At 39.4% G+C, this 20,074-nt stretch overlaps 1 protein-coding gene across 1 annotated transcript in view; it reads right to left on the reverse strand.

The window, feature by feature from the left end:
• Nucleotides 1–20,074, reverse strand: part of fam222aa (family with sequence similarity 222 member Aa) — a 155,317-nt gene that overhangs the window by 56,415 nt on the left and 78,828 nt on the right. The window contains exon 2 of the mRNA XM_052032344.1: nt 12,934–13,064. Coding sequence (XP_051888304.1) covers nt 12,934–13,015 — 82 coding nt within the window. The 5' untranslated portion in view covers nt 13,016–13,064. The remainder of the gene's footprint in view (nt 1–12,933; nt 13,065–20,074) is intronic.

A 20,074-nucleotide genomic window follows, 5' to 3' on the forward strand; every position in this document is an offset into this window, starting at 1 on the left:
AGTGTGCATTGAGGTAGTACAGGGTAAAAACAATAACAGAATACAGAGCAAAGTGTCATAGCTACCGGGAAGTGCATTGCAGGTAGACAATAAGGTGCAAGGTCAAACAAGGTAGATTGTGAGGTCAAGAGCCCATCACAATACTCCAAAAGTGCAGCCTCACCAGCGACACAAAAGTATTGGCAAGAAGTGCACAAAAGATTCAGATCTGCTATGAAATAGAGAAATTTAATGGTACCCAAAAAGGAATTAAAGAAGCACTTAGTTCAATCTGCAAAACTATTTGGTTCACATGCTTCACAAAGTGATTAGCCAATCTGTGTTTGGTTTCTCTAATGCAGAGGAGAACACATTGTGAGCACTGAATGCAGTGCATTACATTAGAAATGGATAGGAAAGGTTTAGAGGAACAGGTAAATGGGACTAGCTTAGTTAGGGAACTTGGTCAGCACAGACGAGTTGGGCTGAGGGGCCTGTTTCCGTGCGGTATTGCTCTATGACTCCACGACTTCCCAAGCGGTTGCAAAATCTGAATAGATTCCACTTGTGAAAATCCTTCCAGTTAACCTGACCAACAAGATGCTCAGGAGAACCAGCCTGAGATTCTCTCAAGTTGGAAAATATGGAGCATATGCCTCAAAATAGTCTGCCAAAAGCAATACTCTATGGCTAACTCAGTATCCCACAGTGCAGGGGAAAACTCATGACTTTTCTTTTGGATACTCAATGGGCATCTCAAATGATCAGAGATGCATATAATTATATACCAGCACTTGCCAACATTTTGAGGTATACAAGATGTGTCCGGACCTCATGTGGTATACACTCACAGTTGTGTTACACATGAATGGCAAAGAACATAGAAAACAGAACAGTAAAGCACAGGAACAGGCCCTTTGGCCCACGATGTCTGCGGCAAATACGATGCCCAAATTAAACTGTCTCTTCTGCCTGTACATGATCCATATCCCTCCAATCCATGCATATTCATGTGTCTAACAGCCTCTTAAGTGCCACACTATCGTATCTGATTCCACCACTAGCCCTGGCAGCCTGTTCTAGGCACCTACCAAACTCTAGGTAGGCGGTTCGTTAGTGTAGGGGGTAGCATAATGCGATTACAGCGGCAGCGATCCAAATTCAATTCCGGCCGCTGTCTGTAAGCAGTTTGTACGTTCTCCCCATGTGTCTGCATGGGTTTCCTCCGGGTCCTCCTATTTCCTCTCACATTCTAAAGATGTATGGGTTAGGAGTTGTGGGCATGCTATGTTGGCGTCGGAAGAGTGGCGACACTTGCGGGCTGCCCCCAGCACATTCTCAGTAATGCAGAAAGGTGCATTTCACTGTGTGTTTCGATATACATGTGACTAATAAATAAATGTCTTATCTTATCTTAGAAGAACTTCTTCCCACCCCCCGATAACCTTGTATGTCCTCTAGTATTTGATATTTCTACCCTGGAAAACAGATTCTGACTGTCTACCTTAACTATGCCTCTCATAGTTTTATAAATTTCTATCATGTCTCCCCTCAGCCTCCAATGTTCCAGAGATTTGTCCAATCTCTTCTTATAAGCTCATACTCTCTAATCCAGGCAGCATCCTGGTAAGCCTCTTCTGCAACCTTTCCAATGTCTCTACGTCCTTTCTGTAATGGACGACCAGAATTGCACACAATCCTCCAAGTGAGGCTGAACCAAAGTTTTATATAGCTGCAATGTGACATCCTTACTTTTATACTCAATGCCCTGACCAATGAAGGCAAGTATGTCATATGCCTTCTTTACCACTCTGTCTACTTGTGTGGGCACTTTCATGAAGCTATGGACTTGGACCCAAATATCCCTCTACATATCAATGCTGTTAAGGGTCCTGCCTTTAACTGTATACTTTCCCCTTACATTTGACCTCCCAAAGTGCAACACCTCACATTTGCTCCTATTAAACTCCATCTTCCATTTCTCCACCCATATCTGTAACTGAGCTATATTCTGCTGTAACCTTTGATTGCCCTCTTGACAACATCTACAGCCCTACCCTCATCAATCACCTTTGTCACCTCCTCAAAAAATTCTATCAAGTTTGTAAGACATAACCTGCCATGCACAAAGCTATACTGACTGTCCCTAATCAGGCCATATTTTTCCAAATGCACATAAATCCTATCCCTAAGAATCCTCTCCAATAGCTTCCCTTTGACTGATGTGATTCTAACTGATTTATGATTTCCTAGATTATCCTTAATTCTCTTCTTGAACAACGGAACAACATTGGCTACTCTCCAGTCTTCGAGGACCTCACCTGTTGCTAGTGAGAATACAAAGATCTTTGTCAAGGCCCCAGCAATCTCCTCTCTTGCCTTTTTCAATAACCAGAACTGGCTCACCCATAGAAGACAGAGGGTGGTGGTAGATGGACAGTATTCTGCCTGGAGGTCGGTGACCAGTGGTGTTCCGCAGGGATCTGTTCTGGTTCCCTTGCTCTTTGTGATTTTTATAAATGACTTGGATGAGGATGTGGAAGGGTGGGTTAGTAAGTTTGCTGATGATACAAAGGTTGGTGGTGTTGTGGATAGTGTAGAAGGTTGCTGTAGATTACAACATGACATTGATAGAATGCAGACCTGGGCTGAGAAGTGGTAGATGGAGTCCAACCCGGATAAGTGTGAAGTGATACACTTCGGGAGATCGAATTTGAAGGCAGAATACAAGGTTAATGGCAGGACTCTTAGCAGTGTGGAGGAACAGAGGGATCTTGGGGTCCACGTCCATAGATCCCTCAAGGTTGCTGCGCAGGTCGATAGGGTTGTTAAGAAGGCGTATGGTGTGCTGGCCTTCATTAGTCGGGTTACTGAGTTCAAGAGCCGTGAGGTGATGCTCTATGGAAATCTGGTCAGACCACACTTGGAGTATTGTGTTCAGTTCTGGTCGCTTCATTATGGGAAGGATGTGGAAGCTTTAGAGAGGGTGCAGAGGAGATTTACCAGGATGTTGCCTGGATTGGAGAGCATGTCTTATGAGGATAGGTTGAATGGGCTAGGGCTTTTCTCTTTGGAGAGGAGGAGGATGAGAGGTGACTTGATAGAGGTGTACAAGATGAGAAGAGGCATAGATCCAGTGGACAGTCAAGAGACTTTTTCCCAGGGTGACAATGCCTAACACGAGGGGGCATAATTTAAAGGTGATTGGAGAAGATATAAGGGGGATGTCAGGGGTGGGTGCATGGAACGCACTGCCTGCAGAGGTTGTGGGGGCAGATACATTAGGGACATTTAAGAGACTCTTAGATAGACATACGAATGATAGAGAAATGGGGGGCTATGTGGGAGGGAAGGGTCAGATAGATCTTAGAGCAGGATAAAATGTCGGCACAACATTGTGGGCCGAAGAGCCAGTACTGTGCTGTAATGTTCTATGTTTGATCCCATCAGGCCACTTATCCACATCGATGCTCTTCAAAAGACCTAGCACCACCTCCTTCTTGATCTCTAAATGTCTCAGCACATCAGCATGCCCCACACTAATCTCACTATTCTCCATGTCCTTCTTGGTGAATACCAACGCAAAGTACTCATTTAGTACCTCATCTACATCCTCTGACTTGAGGCGTAAATTCCCTCCTTCTCTCCAAAGGACCCATAACTGTCTGGGACATTCATGCACTGATGCAGGGTTTGGACCCGAAACGTCGACAATTTCTTTGCCCCCAGAGTTCCTCCAGCAGACTGTTTGTTGCTCCAAGACTCCAGTATCTGCAGTCTCTTGTGGCTTCACTGTAAGCCTGAGACTTCATTTGGCAGAAGCCATTTTATTTTAAATCTTCAGCATCAACGGACTTTTTAAGTTTAGTGGAAGTTAACCTAACTCAATATTTAATCAGAGGAAACAAACCTATGAAAGGTAGAAAATCCTCTGAGGAAATAGAAATATCTAGATTCAAAAGCCACATGGAATATTGAATGCATTTGCTAGTAGAGCTGATACTTTCAGAAAAAGACAAGACTAATCCAGTAAAATACACATGATTGGGCAAGTACAGAGCAACTCATATTGACTGTCTGTAAAATATTGCTATTACACTCTCTTATGAGCTGGTTTGTCCCAAAATGCTTTTAAGTGCAATCTACCCATGAAAATTTTGAGTAGTAAGAACGTAGTGTAAATTTTTATTAAAAATTCGATAATGTTAATTTAAAAAATTAACAGGGTGCACATCCCTGATTTAATAAACTGTTTTCCAACCCATGAACAAGATTATCTTTTAACTAAGAATGTAGTGTAATTTTTTTTAAACACACGTTATTCAATAGGCCAAAAATATCAACTGTACTATCAAAATGATGCAACTCTGTCTGCACACAAGCATTTGGCTGGGAATGGAGAGTCAACAATGAGATCTTCAAATTATTAACTACTCCCATGTACATATTTTATTTTTAGGAGGGTTGTACTTAAATTACTATCACCACAAAATGCAGGATGCTTGCTTTTATTTGAGTAGAAACAAATAAAAACCACTGGAAATAAAAAATATTTTATATATATATGATCCCCACAAATAGACCGAGCTGCTGCAAGTCACTGACTGGTAAGTCAGGAGTTTCACAGAGGTTCAAATACATTCAAACGCTCAGGAAATATACTTCCTCACACAAATGAGGGCACAAACTGTGTAATTTAATGAATCAGAACCAGTTTGGGACTTAACCCTACCAAATGCATTCCAACTGACAGATTAAGACACTTGTTAAAAGTTTCCTGGTCTCTAATGTAGTTCAATACAAAGTCAACAAAAAACCTTCATGCACAAAACAGTCACAAAAGAAAGCAGACATATAAGAGTGAAGTCAAGATAGTCTGCTTCACTGGCTTGGAGTCAGATGAGAAGGTTGGGTTCTACAATAAGTGAATTCTCACAATGTTCTGGTTGTCTTTAAACCAATACGAATTCTTTTTCCCTATTTGCACATCATGGCAGCTATATTTTACTACATAACAATTAACACTGTGCTTCAAAATGATTCATTGTATGTACAGTACTTTGTAAAGTTATTAAGAGGGATTAAGGCATTCAACAGATAGAATTTATAAGAATCTAAAGTAAAACTAATAGCTTTATAGAAATCTTCATAAGATCCTTTAAGGAATTGGGATTATTTTGTACTTTAACACCCCCAATTAAATGAAAACAGGAGGAGAGTTACACAGGGCATACATGCAGAATCTGAAAGAGTACCTGATCCAGGTAGCAAATTACATAGAAATGACGACCAGAATACTTTATTCTGTCCAGCTGCGTGATATGGATTTCAGAAGAACATATGAAGTTTAAGATGTCACTTTCATACTTTCAGCTGCTGAAACTTGGTGTTATGATTTAAGAATTCATCACCAATGAGACATATTTGATAGCAAAAGCTTTTAATCAATCTAGAAAACAAGAAATTCAGAGTGGATAACCAGAGACTTTGTACAGTACACAGGACAAGTAGTCTCAGCTTCAAGTGTCAACTCACCTAGGTGTGGAGGCAGCCTGAATAAATGACAATAAATGATAATTTCACTGGTCTGTTCAGAGCAAAATGAAATTTTCCCCCAATTCCCTTCAGTGTTAGAAATACTACAAGTGGCAAGGTTGCTACATGAGATTACATCATACAGCAGATACGATGACCACCGATGGTCTTTTCTCATTCACTTTACTGTATGCAAAATCTTTCTTGGACAGATGGCATGAGTCTAGGTAAACTAAATGCAGTGTTTTATCAGGCAACACAACTGCTATAACTTTTAGATTATCGTGATACTTATGTGCATAGTATCTCAATTATTCTGATAAAGGATTTTAAACTAAATCCATATTCCTGTCCTTAAAAATGCAAGTGACCACATATTTGAACATTATTTCAATTCTTTCTCATTCCAGTTTAATACAGATTTTGATACAATGCACAATTTCAATTCACTTTTGTCCCATCTTTTCCTTTGTTATGAAAACAATACAAAATCACACATTTATACAAATAATTATCAACAATCCTCCCCCTTGGAATTAGAAACTGGCTTTTTAGAATTCAGATTCCTATGTGTACAAAAAGAAGCATTTAAGAAGTTAACACATGGTAGGCCATTAACTTGGACACAAAAAATAATAAATCCAATAACTAAAAAATTAGAAATGCCAGCCATCTATGGTTTCATTTATGCAAAAACACAGCTACTAACTGTGAGACTTGAATATATAAGGCATAGTCAATTCAAACTGTAACATAATGTTTGTTGATGATGAGATTGAATGCTTTCTAATAAGACAGCCATCACTCCATTGTAATATTTCTGACTAAGGCCTGTAGATGTCTCAAAGTTCTACTCATAGAGATAGATAGACAAGGAATCCCATTTTATAAATGATATATAGCTTTGACAAAGTTTAAAAATTAATTACCTTCATTTTTAACTGAAACTAGTAAGAATTAATAACCAACTTAAGGACAAATTGGTTATTAATCTTAATAGATTTCACAGCAATTGTGGCCACATAGGAGCCTTCCTTGAGGTAGATTCAGTTACTACAATCCAAAAGGAAGACAGAATAGACTAAGGCATCGTGCTAATTACTGAGCTTGTAAGAAGGAAATTAGCTAATCTGTAGCTTTAACTTCTGTGAGCACTCTTTCACAATGGGAAAAGACAGTAACCCATTTCTGCAATCTACATAATATCAAGCTAATAATGAATGTACTGCTCTGCATTTTGAAAATAATTATTTGAATAGCAGTTGCATCAATACCTAAATCCTAAACTTTTGAATTTCTTTCTTAAATTTCTCAACCCTTCTTACTGCTTTAAAATTTTCCTTAGAACCAACCTTTTGACCAGGCTTCGTGTCAGCTATCCTAAAATCTCTTCACTTGGTACAGTGTCAAATTTTGTTTGGTAACTCTCCTGTCAAGGACTTTGTGATGTTTTGTGATATTGAAACTTTCTTATAAACGCACATTATTGTACATGCTGCTGTACAAGTAGAGTTTCTATCTGTCTAATATTTGATAAAGAATTTCTCCCTTCTGTACTCAGCCTACTAATTCTAGTGTGGGTTAGCATAAATTTCTAATCCTGGCTCCTACGTACACAAGGGCTTTTGCTAAAATTTAACAAGTGAAGGCCATGTTGTTTATGGAACAATGCGGGATTGTCACCTTTGTCCAACTAAAGTAACCCTACAATTTCAACAACTCAATACCAGATCCCGCAAAAAGGCAAAGGAGGCCCTTGTGTTGGATGCCTAAATATTCAGAATCATGAAATAAAAGTTTAGATGTGCCTTAAAGGTTAAACTGGAATTTGGACTTGTTTGCTGCAGAATAAAAATGAGAAAAGTTAATTTTCATCCTTAATCAGCTGGTTAATGAAAACTATTTCCAAGAAACACAACATCTACCTTGATCACATTCATAGATACAAATAAACACTCAGACAATCAAAGGCCCACAATCAACTTGTCAGAAAAAACAATGATGGGCTGAAATGGCAGCCTTGCCAGCAATATTCCTAACCCAAGGATGAATGAACTCGAACCAGCAACATAGAGCTCATCTCTAAGCCATAATACTACATGTAGGTCTACCCACTCTCACTGCATCTAGCTGAATAGCCAATAGATCAGGTTGGTGAGTAGAATGCAATTATTTTATTGAGATTCAATGAAGTTCAAAATAATGTTGGAAAAGTACCATGATTTTTTTTTAAAGTTTCAGCTCTCTGGGATTGAGGATTATTTCCAAATGAATTTAGTCACAGATGGTTCAATGGAAAAGACCATGAAAAAATTGTGCAAGATCTAAGAAAAGTACGGCTAAACAGCCTTTTACTCATTGTGGTTCTCTTTTTAGGACAGCCTGATGACACAGATAGACAGACACAAAATATTTTCTTAAAAGTCAGCAATGCCTCAGCTGGTAGCTTTCTCATCTAAACCAGTAAGGTGTGGGGTCAACCCCACTCCAAGAAATTAGAGCACAAAAATTTAAGGAGACACGCAAGTGTAAGACTAAGTACAACATTGTCTGAGGTACTGCCTTTCAGTTAGAATGCTAAATGGAGGTTTAAATTCTGCAACTCCCTAATCAACAACATTCGTCAGAGGGTTGCAGTAATTCAAGACAGTGATTCGCTGCCACTCTCTGCAAGTGTTGTTAGGAATGAGAAGTAAATGCTGGTCCATATCCAATAAAGGAGTAAACGAAGAGAATTTGGTTGACATTGAAGGTTGAGACCCTGCATCATATCAAATTCCTATGGAATTAAGAAAGTATCTTCACTGGACTGTGTATCTGTTATTCATATTAGTTCTTGCTTCTTGCTGCATTAATCAGTCTGCCTCTCCAATCTGATGTTATAACTCTTTAAAGTTTATTTCACTAGGCACTGGAAAGACAATGTTAGAGTTAAGTAACAGCAATTAACTCATAACTCAGTTATCAGTTGTTCTCACACCAAGATCAATAAATCAAGTAACATGTAGTATTAAACTAAAAGAAAGGACTTGCATAAATGCAAGGTAAAGTCAAAGCCTGCATCTACGAACACCATAAAAAGTCATACAAAGATTCAAAAAGGGAATATGAAAAAAATAAAAGCCAATATCAAAAATGTTTTACCATATTAAGGGTTGAGTGTGGTTAAAGGGAATGTAGGCTGATTAAAGATAAATGCAAGTGAGATTATATATGGACAAGGAGGAAATGGCAGGTTAGTATATAACACTTTCATAATGAAGGAAGAGGGCAAACTACGAGTTGTACAAGACAATCCAAGAATAAGCGAGTATTAAATAAGTACTTTGCACTGGTATTCACCAAGGAGAAGGACATGGAGGGGTATGTCAATATCCTAGGGCATGCTGTTACAGAGGTAGTTGTGTTGGGTCTCTTGACGAACATTAAGATAAGTCACCAGGGCCTAATGGGATCAATCCCAGGTTATTGAAAGAGGCAAGGGAAGAGATTGCTAGGGCCTTGACAGAGATCTTTATCTCCTCTTTAACCACAGGTGAGGTCCCAGAGGACAGGAGAATAGCCAATGTTGGTACTCTTTTTAAGGACGACAATAGGGATAAACAAGAAAATTATAGGTCGTAGCGCCTTACATCAGTGATAAGATAATTAAATAATAGATTCTTAGGAATGGGATCTACTTGTAGCTGGAAAAGCATACTTATTAGGGATAGTCAGCATGGTTTTGTGTGAGGGAGGTCACGTCTTACAAAACTGAGGAGGTGACAAAGATGATTGATGAGGGTTGGGCAGTGGATGTTGTATACAAGGTCCGTCATAGTAGGCTGATCCAGAAGATTAAGGCACATGGGATCCATGGAGACTCTGTGGATTAGATTTAAATTTGACTTGACCATAGAAGACAGAGTGTAGTGATGGAGAGGTGTTATTCTGACTGGAGGTCTGTGACCAGTGCTGTTCCACAGGGATCAGGGCTGGGACCTCTGTTTGTGATACTGATTAGCAAGTTTGCAGATGATACAAAAATTCATGGAGTTGTGGATAATGAGGAAGGTTGTCAAAGGATTCAGCAGGATATAGAACCAGTTGGAAATGAAGAGAGAGAAATGGTAGATGGAGTTTAACTGTACAAATGAAAGGTGTTTCACTTTGGGAGATCAAATGTAAGAGGAAAGTATACAGTAACTGGCAGACCCTTCGGAACACTATGTACAGAGGGATCTTGGGATGCATGTCCATATCTTCCCTGAAAGTGGCAACAGAAGTAGATAGGGTAGTAAAGAAGCCATACGATGTACTTGCTTTCATCAGTAGGGGTGTTGAGTATAAAAGATGGGAAGTCACGTTGCCGCTGTATAAAACTTTGGTTAGGTCACATTTGGAGCACTGTGTGCAGTTCTGTTGCTGCATTGCAGGAAGGATGTGGAGGCTTTGGAGAGGGTGCAGAAGAGCTTCACTGGAATTTTGCCTGGTTTAGAGAGTATTAGCTATAAGGAAAGGTTGGACAAAGTTGGATTGTTTTATGTGGAGTGTTGGAGGCTGGGGGGGGGGGGGGGGGGGGGGGGGGGGGGTGCGACCTGATAGAAATATATAAAATTATGAGGAGTTACCAGCATCTAGACAGCATACGATAATGATATTAAAGGGATTTGGATTAACCTTGTGACATGAGATGGTAATAAGGCACAAAGTAACAGTCTGAGATGATATAGTTAAAGGAATATTTCTATGTTAAAAGATGGTGTTAATCCAAGGGATCTGTACTGATACTCTTGGTTTATCTGAGCAATCAATAGCCTAGAGATTTATGACACAGAAGGTTATTAGACCTATCTGACTTACGTCAGCCAAAAAAAAGAGATAAACTAATTCCACTTCCTATAGCCCTAAACATTATAGCACTTCAGATTGGACTAAGAGGGTTTTTGTCTCTATCACCCCTTCAGAACCCCAGCCACCCAAAGGGTGAAAAAAAGCTCCTCAACTTCCCCTCTAATACTCCCTCCAATGATTTTAAAGCTATGCCTCTTGTTATTGACTTTTCTGCTATCAGAAACAGGTTCTTCCTATTTTTCCGGCAATCCCCAGGTTATGACAGGATTCTGTGAGTCCAGACATAGGGTTTCAACCTGAAACGTTGACAATTCCTTCTCCCTCCTCCAACAGATGCAGACCTACTGAGTTCCTCCAGCAGATTGCTTGTTGCTCCAGATTCCAGCATCTGCAGTCTCGTGTCTCCATTCCTGAGAAATGTTCACAGCCCAAACTGTTTGCAAATTGGAAATGAACAAAAACTGTGTGGCAGAGACCATGTGGGAGAGGATCACAGAAACAGCTGTGACTGGAGATCAAGCAGGTGCAGGAAGAGTGCTGGCCTCACTGAATCAGTGTGAGTGAGTGAGTCTGCTCTGCTCAGCTTGACCCAGCCACTGATTGTTGCAGCTCAGGGGTTTGGGGTAGGGAGAGGAGGCATGCAGAAATGACCCGTTCCCATCCCCAACCCCATCCATCCCAATGATCTCCAAAACGCTTGTCCATATGTACTGGTTGTCAATAAGTTGAGAGTTATGGAAGATCTGTACTTCATTTAAGAGTCGTAACTTTACACACTTTATACATTTGGTAAATCCTTTCTCACAGTTTCTTCTGTCATAAAGAAAACATCACAAGCATATTTTCATTACTAACATTTTCTAGCCCTGGCAACATCCTCATAAATCTCCTCTGCACACCTTCTGGCACAATTGCATCCTTCCTGTAATGACCAGAACTGTAAAGAGTATTCCAACTGTGGTGTAATTTCTGTTTTATAAAGTACCAGAAAGAACTCCTTGGTCTTACATCTATGTCACAAGCAAATCCCTCGAGAGCACAAATCCCTGAAGTCAACTGGATATGCATTCTAAGATCCCTCTGATCCTCTACACTTCTTATCCCACCATTTATTAGGTATTCCCTTGACTTGTTTATGCTCTCCATAGGTATTGTCTCACACTTCCTTAGATTGATTTTCATTAACCACATTTTAGCCCAGCTAATGATTCCATTAAAACTTTTCATTTACTCACTATTAATTTCCAATTTCGATATCCATTTGCAAACTTCTTAATCATTGCTATTACAATTTGTTTGAATCACTGAAATATACCGCACAAAAAAAGCAAGGGACTCAGTGCTGAGTCACACAGAAGCCCACTGTGCAGCCTTCCAATCACAAATTCCTGTTGATCATTAATATACACGAGCATCTCTATTCACATTTGGGGATTCTTAAATATTTGTTTGGATTTGGGTAAAAAGGGTGCATCAATAGGAGAATGTACACTCTTAAACAAACAGACACTTATCTACGTTTATTTTTCAGCAGCTTTGAAGATTTTAACATCTGCCTCCAACTTCCAGATTATCATCCACCTGAAACATGATCCCCACACCAAGAGATTCACCTTTCCTTTCCAGAGGGATCATTCTTTTCTGGGACCTTATTGCTCATTTTTCTATGTTGCTCAATTTCCAGCTACTGGCAGCTTCCTACACAAATGCAATTCCTCTTCACACTCACACTTTGGTTCCCAATAATATTGCAAACAAACTTACTGCAATTTATAGAAATAGTATTTAAACTTTCTCCTGGAACTCTAAACTTTTGCTCACAACATGGAGCTCAGTAACTTCATATGTTAACCACGTAATCCATTATCCTTTTTAAAAATAAATGGGTATGTTAATACCCAAAGAAAAGGGCAGTTGAATTGACCCTTCAGACTTAGTCTCTTAATCAGATTACTCTGCTGGGAATTATACCTAGAATGATTGCATGGGTTTTCTTTTCAGGATTAGCATGCCTGCATTTTATCACTATTCCTCGATTTAATTTCAGACCTACTGTCCCTTCTGGTGCCATTATCCAAAGAGACTGCACACTCTTTTGTTCTTATAATATCTTGTAGTTCTCTCTTTGGGATGCTTTATTATATCACTAGAAGATTTTTGGCTTCCCCATCAGTTTGCAATTTTCATTTCTTCGCACATTTCAGATACTTGGAATACTACTGTGCATTGCATTACAAACAGACTGCTTTTATTTTAGAATTCCAGCTTTGACAAGTTCTTACTTGTACTCTCCACCCCCCCCCCCCCCAGCTTTCCCATAAAGATTAAATTTTCTTTTTTTCACAAAAAGGGGTACATATGTATTTGCAACACTTCCATTCAAATATTTGGAAAACTCTATAAAAATATCTCTTCAATTATTCAGGACCAAAACTCTACCGATACATTTTTGGATGTTTGGATTTATTCATACAGGATGAAAGCACTGCTCATGAGAGGTCCAATCAAGATATGGAAGCATAAGCATCACCATGACAGCAGTGTGCATAGATATACCCTATCAAACTGCTATCAAATTCCACTCACATTTCAGCGGCTCCAGCGTTTTACTGGGACATGACAAGCGCTGCGAAGGTGGGTTCTGTGTTCGCTGAAGACAGGCCAACATGATGGAGGAGCTGCGTCTATTCCCACAGTCAACGCCCTCAACTATCACACTGTTAAATGGAAAAAGAAAAATAAGAACCAATTACTTTTTTTTAAAGAAAAGGTAATACTTCAATGATGTCGTGCACAAACAAACGTAGGCACAACATTCTTTTTGAAGGCAAGGGTATGAGGGCTAATTAATTATTTCCATACAATCTCAAATTCAGCAAAATCCCTATTATAGAGTGCATTTAGTTAATAGCATCATTATAGTATACTGCATTTTAATTAAGGGCATGTCTGGATTTTAACTTCAGACTCCATAAATTTACTAATTGTTCCAATCAGAAATAAATTAACCTGCAAATATTCCAAGTTTACATATATAAAGCAGTCCAAAAGCATTCTGCATATAAAGGCCTTTGAAGTATTTAAGGCATGATAGAAAAAGTATTCAAGTATTAGCTTAATTATGATCCACTGCAGAATCTTTGAAAAAGTGGGTGGTTTCATTCATTTCATTGGTTACACTCTGCTTAAGTAATGCTCAGATACAACTAACTACCCAAGATATCTTGATAAATCTATCTTTCCTACAGACACCTTCTACTTAGGCAGCTCCCCAGGATTGAAGATGACCTCACTGGTTTTGCAGGATCAAAGTGGCTAATGACGCTAATGTGCTCTTTCACAGATGAGGCAGTCGGTGGCCGAATGGGTGGTATGGTGGATCATGACATAGTCTGCTCCTTCTGCCATTTACATAGAGAATCGGTGTGGTCCCAATGCATGGGCTTAATGCAGGGCCTCGAGGTTCTCAATACCATCCTGGATGCTATTTTGAACTGTCATGGGCAAAGATTCTCAGGAGTGAGTGGAGATGTTGCATTTCTTCAATGAGTCTTTAAGAACATCATTGAATTTCTTCTGTTTACTTGGTAATCTCTTCCCATGACAGAGGTAAGGATAGAGTGTATATTTCAGAAGTCTGGTGATGAATTTTTATCATCAACATCTACCCTTGCTGAGAGCTGGCTCCTGAGATGTGGGAAGTGGTCCACGTTTATCAGGATTTTTTTGTCAGAGGGCAATGCAGGACACTAGGAAAGGTTGGCAGAGGATCTTTGTCTTGCAGACGTTGAGTGCAAGGCCATTCTCTAATAGGCTTCTAATGAACAAGCGCAAATGTAGCTTGACTATCGAGGTGAACCATTCATAAATGCTCGAAGATGAGAGTGGCTGACTTTCTTGTTGAACAGCAGGAGTAAACAAGCTTGATTGCAACTAAATTGCTGGTATTTCTGATGGTACTGAAAGAGTTAACCATAGCATCATCAAGACACACATACACCCAACTATTTCTTTCCTTGAAGGATTTTAGTGAAGTAGTTAGCCATTTATAACAACCTGATAAAAGCTACCCATAAAGATACTTGTTTATTTAATTAACTGCTCAATAAGTATTATGCTTGGATAGATCTCAAGCTCCTCTGCATTACTTCATTTTACTGGCTCCATCCCAGCTAGAGATCCATTGCATCCATTGCACCATGTACTTGCGGACACTTGGTTGCTACAAAAGCATTGTTTCATTTACAGTGGCATGCAAAAGTTTGGGCGCCCCGGGTCAAAATTTCTGTCACTGTTAATAGTTAAGTGAGTAGAAGATGAACTGATCTCCAAAAGTCATAAAGTTAAAGATGAAACATTCTTTTCAACATTTTAAGCAAGATCAGTGTATTATTTTTGCTTTGTACAATTTTAGAGTGAAAAAAGGAAAGGAGTACCATGCAAAAGTTTGGGCACCCCAAGAGATTTGAGCTCTCAGATTACTTTTACCAAGGTCTCAGACCTTCATTAGCTTGCTAGGGCTATGGCTTGTTCACAGTCATTATTAGGAAAGGCCAGGTGATGCAAATTTCAAAGCTTTATAAATCCCCTGACTCCTCAAACCTTGTCCCAACAATCAGCAACCATGGGCTCCTCTAAGCAGCTGCCTAGCACTCCGAAAATTAAAATAAATGATGCCTACAAAGCAGGAGAAGGCTATTAGAAGATGGCAAAGCGTTTTCAGGTAGCTGTTGCCTCAGTTTGTAACTTAATTAAGAAATGGCAGTTAACAGGAATGGTGGAGGTCAAGTTGAGGTCTGGAAGACCAAGAAAACTTTCCGAGAGAACTGCTCATAGGACTGCTAGAAAGGCAAATCAAAACACCTGTTTGACTGCAAAAGATCTTCAGGAAGATTTAGCAGACTCTAGAGTGGTGGTGCACTGTTCTACTGTGCAGCCACACCTGCACAAATATGATCTTCATGGAAGAGTCATCAGAAGAAAACCTTTCCTGCATTCTCACCACAAAATTCAGTGTCAGAAGTTTGCAAAGGAACATCTAAACAAGCCTGATGCATTTTGGAAACAAGTCCTGTGGACTGATGAAGTTAAAATAGAACTTTTTGGCTGCAATGAGCAAAGGTATGTTTGGAGAAAAAAGGGTGCAGAATTTCATGAAAAGAATACCTCCCCAACTGTTAAGCACGGGGGTGGATCAATCATGCTTTGGGCTTGTGTTACAGCCAGTGACAAGGGGAACATTTCACTGGTAGAGGGAAGAATGAATTCAATTAAATACCCGCAAATTCTGGTAACAAACATCACACCGTCTGTAAAAAAGCTAAAGATGAAAAGAGGATGGCTTCTACAACAGGATAATAATCCTAAACACACCTCAAAATCCACAATGGACTACCTCAAGAGGCACAAGCTGAAGGTTTTGCCATGGCCCTCACAGTCCCCTGACCTAAACATCATCGAAAATCTGTGGATAGACCTCAAAAGAGCAGTGCATGCCAGATGGCCCAAGAATCTCACAGAACTAGAAGCCTTTTGCAAGGAAGAATGTGCAAAAATCCCCCAAACAAGAATTGAAAGACTCTTAGTGTTTACAAGCTGTGATACTTGCCAAAGGGGGTGTTACTAAGTACTGACCATTCAGGGTGCCCAAACTTTTGCTTCGGGCCCTTTTCCTTTTTTGTTATTTTGAAACTGTAAAAGATGGAAATAAAAAAGTAATCTTGCTTAAAATATTAAAGAAATGTGTCATCTTTAACTTTATGCCTTTTGGAAATCAGGTCATCTTTTACTCGCTTAGCTATTCACAGTAACAGAAATTTTGACCAGGGTGCCCAAACTTTCGAATGCCACTGTATGTACCAGGTAAAATACATGGATTTGTTCTAATGACACAGATTATATCTTCAGCTACATATTGGTTGAAGGGCGTTATAAAATAGAAACAAAGCAAAGCAAAATAGCAACTTTTTCTGCAGTAGAAACCTCTATCAAGTACTTAACTAACTTCATGTATTTACTAACAATCCAGTTACACCCCCTCAACACACTCCCCCCACCCACTCCCTCCCATTAATATTTCCTGGAGTGGTCACTTAATTATTCCTGAGTATAAAATCAGCCTAACCAAAGCAGTAAAAAATAATCAGGCATACATGAATGCAGGCAGCTATAACTGTGTATTAGCAGCTGAATTCACTTCGCAACAATTTCGATGTAAAATTGGACTTTGTGACGATAATGTACAAACTGAAAATGGAAGGGTCAGAGTTTCCAAGTGAAAACAAAATCTTCTTTAGACATATGGTCAGTATCCAATTCCTGAGGTGCAACTCTTGCTCAATAAAACAAAGTGCAATCACACTGAACTTTTCCAAATATGGAAAAAGACAAAATTGAATATTTGTAATTTCTTCAGAATAACAACATCAAAACATCTGCTATTCAGAGATGCAGTAGTTATGAAAGGAGGGTAAGCACAATTGATGGGTGACAACTATAGGGGATTCCTTCATGTTGGTGTCTAGGGATTGAGTAAATTATTTTCTATTTAAGAGTGACTTTGTTTCTAAGATGCACAAAATCCCTGAACTGAAAACCTGGGATGGTAACAAACCCAACAGACATAGGACATCCAAGACATTGCTTCACTTGGAATCCCACTGAAGTAGTTCCTGATGCACCGCTGGGGAAATGAGCCACACAAGAAGATACAAAATAGAAATAGGCCATTAGACCCCTTGAGCTTCCTCCACTATTCAATAACATCATACCTATTCTGATCTTTGACCTTCACTGCTCAATCGCCATAAATCTCAATTCCCTAGTAATCCAAAAATCTTTCTCAGCCTAGAGTATATTTAACAACTCAGCATCCATTGATCTCTGGCTTATAGAATTCACTGCACATTTGAACAATTTGTTTGGATTCTGCTCCTTGAAAGGTAACTTTGAAAGAAGAAAATAATCAAGTCATTTGACAGCTCAACTAAATTGCTTTTGATGTATTCATATTTGAGATATTTAATTGACTAATGAAAGCATTTGGTATTCAGTTGTGTTTCTGCACAAATTGTAAGAAATTGAAAGTAACCAAATGACACACATTAGTAAGTGGTTGCAAGATTGGAGCAGAGGATAGGGACAAAAGGCTTTATCAAAAGATCTTGATGAATACAATTTTAAAAGGTGGACCCTTGGATCTCTCACTCTTCATAACCCGTAAGGATAGCTGTGACATGAACTACTTAATCACTAACTAGATAAACTGCGTGCATGTTGTTTTCCCAAAATTTGGCAATTATATTTTCTTAACATCAATCATTCCTTCACTGAGAGGATCTACCTCTACTAGTTGCTTGGAGCTCCATAGAAATTTGAGAGGAAAGAATAATGATGACAAGTATACTAACTATTTCCTTTCTCTCACTGTGAGGGTACCTTTATACTAGCTGCCCTTCTGCATTCTTTTACTCAAAAAAATTTAAGTCTTCAATACAGAGGTACCACTCTACTAATATCTTAATATTATATTATCTTAATATATCATACATATCTTGCTTGCAAAGGCATACAAGCTTCTCCTACAACAAAGGACTTTGTGGTAAGCCTAACATTTGTGGTAGGTAAGTTACTAGAGAGGATTCTGAGGGATAAGATACAAGATATACAAGCATTTGGAAAGACAGGGGTTGATCAAAGTAGTCAGCACGGCTTTATGCGAGGGAGATCATGTCTTATGAATTTGTTTTTTTTTGAAGAAGTGACCAAGAAGGTCAATGAGGGCAGGGCAGTATATGCAGTCTACATGGACTTCAGTAAAGCCTTTGATAGGTTCCGCATGGTGGGCTGCAATGGAAAGTTAGATCATAGCTAATTCAATACAAAATTAGTTTCACGGTAGGAAGCAGAGGGTGATGGTAGAAGGTTGGTTTACGAACTGGAGTCCCATGAACAGGTGGTGATCCCCAGGGGTCAGTGCTAGGCCCATTGCTATTTGTCATTTATATCAATGACTTAGAGGAGAATGTACAAGGAGTGGTAAGCTTGCAGATGACACTAAAATAGGTGGTGTCGTTGACAGTGAAGATGGTTATCAGGACTCACGGAGGGATCTTGATCAGCTGGGTTAGTGGGCTGAGGAATAGCAAATGAAGTTTAATTGAGTTAGTTGCGAGGTGTTGCATTTGGAAAGACAAATGAGGGTAGGACTTTCATAGTGAATGGTATGGCCCAGGGGAGTGTTGTAGAACAGAGAAACCTAGGAGTACAAGTACATGGTTCCCTGAAAGTGGTGTCACAGGTAGACAGGGTAGTGAAGAAGGCTTTTTGCACACTGGCCTTCAGCAGTCAGGGCATTGAGTATAGAAGTTGGAATGTTATGTTGCAGTTGTACAAGATGTTGGTGAGCCTGCATTTGCAATATAGTGTTCAGTTTTGGTCACCTGCTATAGGAAAGATGCCATTAAGCTGGAAAGACTGCAAAGGAGATTTGAGAGGATGTTGCTGGAACTCAAGGAACTGAATTATGGGGAGAGATTGAGCAGGGTGGGATTTTTTTCATTGAACCATAGGAGAATGAGGGGTAATCTTATAGAGGCGTATAAAATCATGAGGGTAGATAGGGTGAATCCGCACAGTCTTTTTCCCAGCGTTGGGGAATCAAGAGCTAGAGGGCATAGGTTTAAGGTGAGAGGGGAGAGATCTAATAGGAACTTGAGGGGCAACTTTTTCCACCCAGAGGGTGGTCAGTATATGGAATAAGCTGCCAGAGGAAGTGGTTGAAGCAGTACATTAACAACATATAAAAGCTACTTGGACGGGTACATGGATAGGAAAGGTTTAGAGGGATATGGGCCAAATGGGACTCGCTTAGATGGGATTCCTGGTCAGCGTGGACCAGTTGGGCCGAAGGGCCTGTTCCTGTGCTGTATAATTCTACGACACTGCCTTCATTCCTGAGCTAAGTACTATGTGGCATCTATTTGCCCCAATTCTTTACTTGGTGCCCTTCTCTTCAACTATGTACTTACATTATCCTTAATATTATGTGTATCAATATTTTCTAATGAGTCACTCACATGCCACCTTCTCAAATAATCAAGCACATCTAAATATCTATTAAATTCCATATATTAACATAAAAGAACCTCAGAGGTCCTACTGTGTTAATCAAACATCACTTCCCCTTCACATCCCATGCTGACAACAATGCAATATACATCCACACCTTCCCCGTCATTTTTAAAAGATATAGCAGATTGATCAAGTGTGATTAATTAGCACATCACTTTAAAAATATTACATGCTGAAATTAAATAGTTGTGTATAATAATGTCAAGGTACATTTGGAAATGTGCTTATCATTGAGATATCAGAAAATTTATTTTAACTATTCATGTCATTGCCAGTTCAAAGAAAGCTACCCAATATAATACTAGCACTTAATCTGTTGCTCCACAGATTATAAATCCTCAAGTACACATGCATGCCCCCTTTATATGTGATGAGATTTTTAGGCAGTGAATTTCAGACAACTATCACCATCTGGGAAAAATGATTTGTCATCTCTACTCCCAATTGTTCTCACAATTATTTTAAATTTATGCCCCTTGCTTTTTGACCCCTCTGCTAAGGGAAACAGGTCCTTCCTAATTACTCCGTCTAGGCCCCTCAATTAAATTTCCACTCAGCCTCCTCTGTTCCAAAGAAAACAATCCAAGCCTATTTA

The sequence above is a fragment of the Pristis pectinata genome, chromosome 17 (genome assembly GCF_009764475.1).
Source record: "Pristis pectinata isolate sPriPec2 chromosome 17, sPriPec2.1.pri, whole genome shotgun sequence".
Classification (NCBI taxonomy): domain Eukaryota; kingdom Metazoa; phylum Chordata; class Chondrichthyes; order Rhinopristiformes; family Pristidae; genus Pristis; species Pristis pectinata.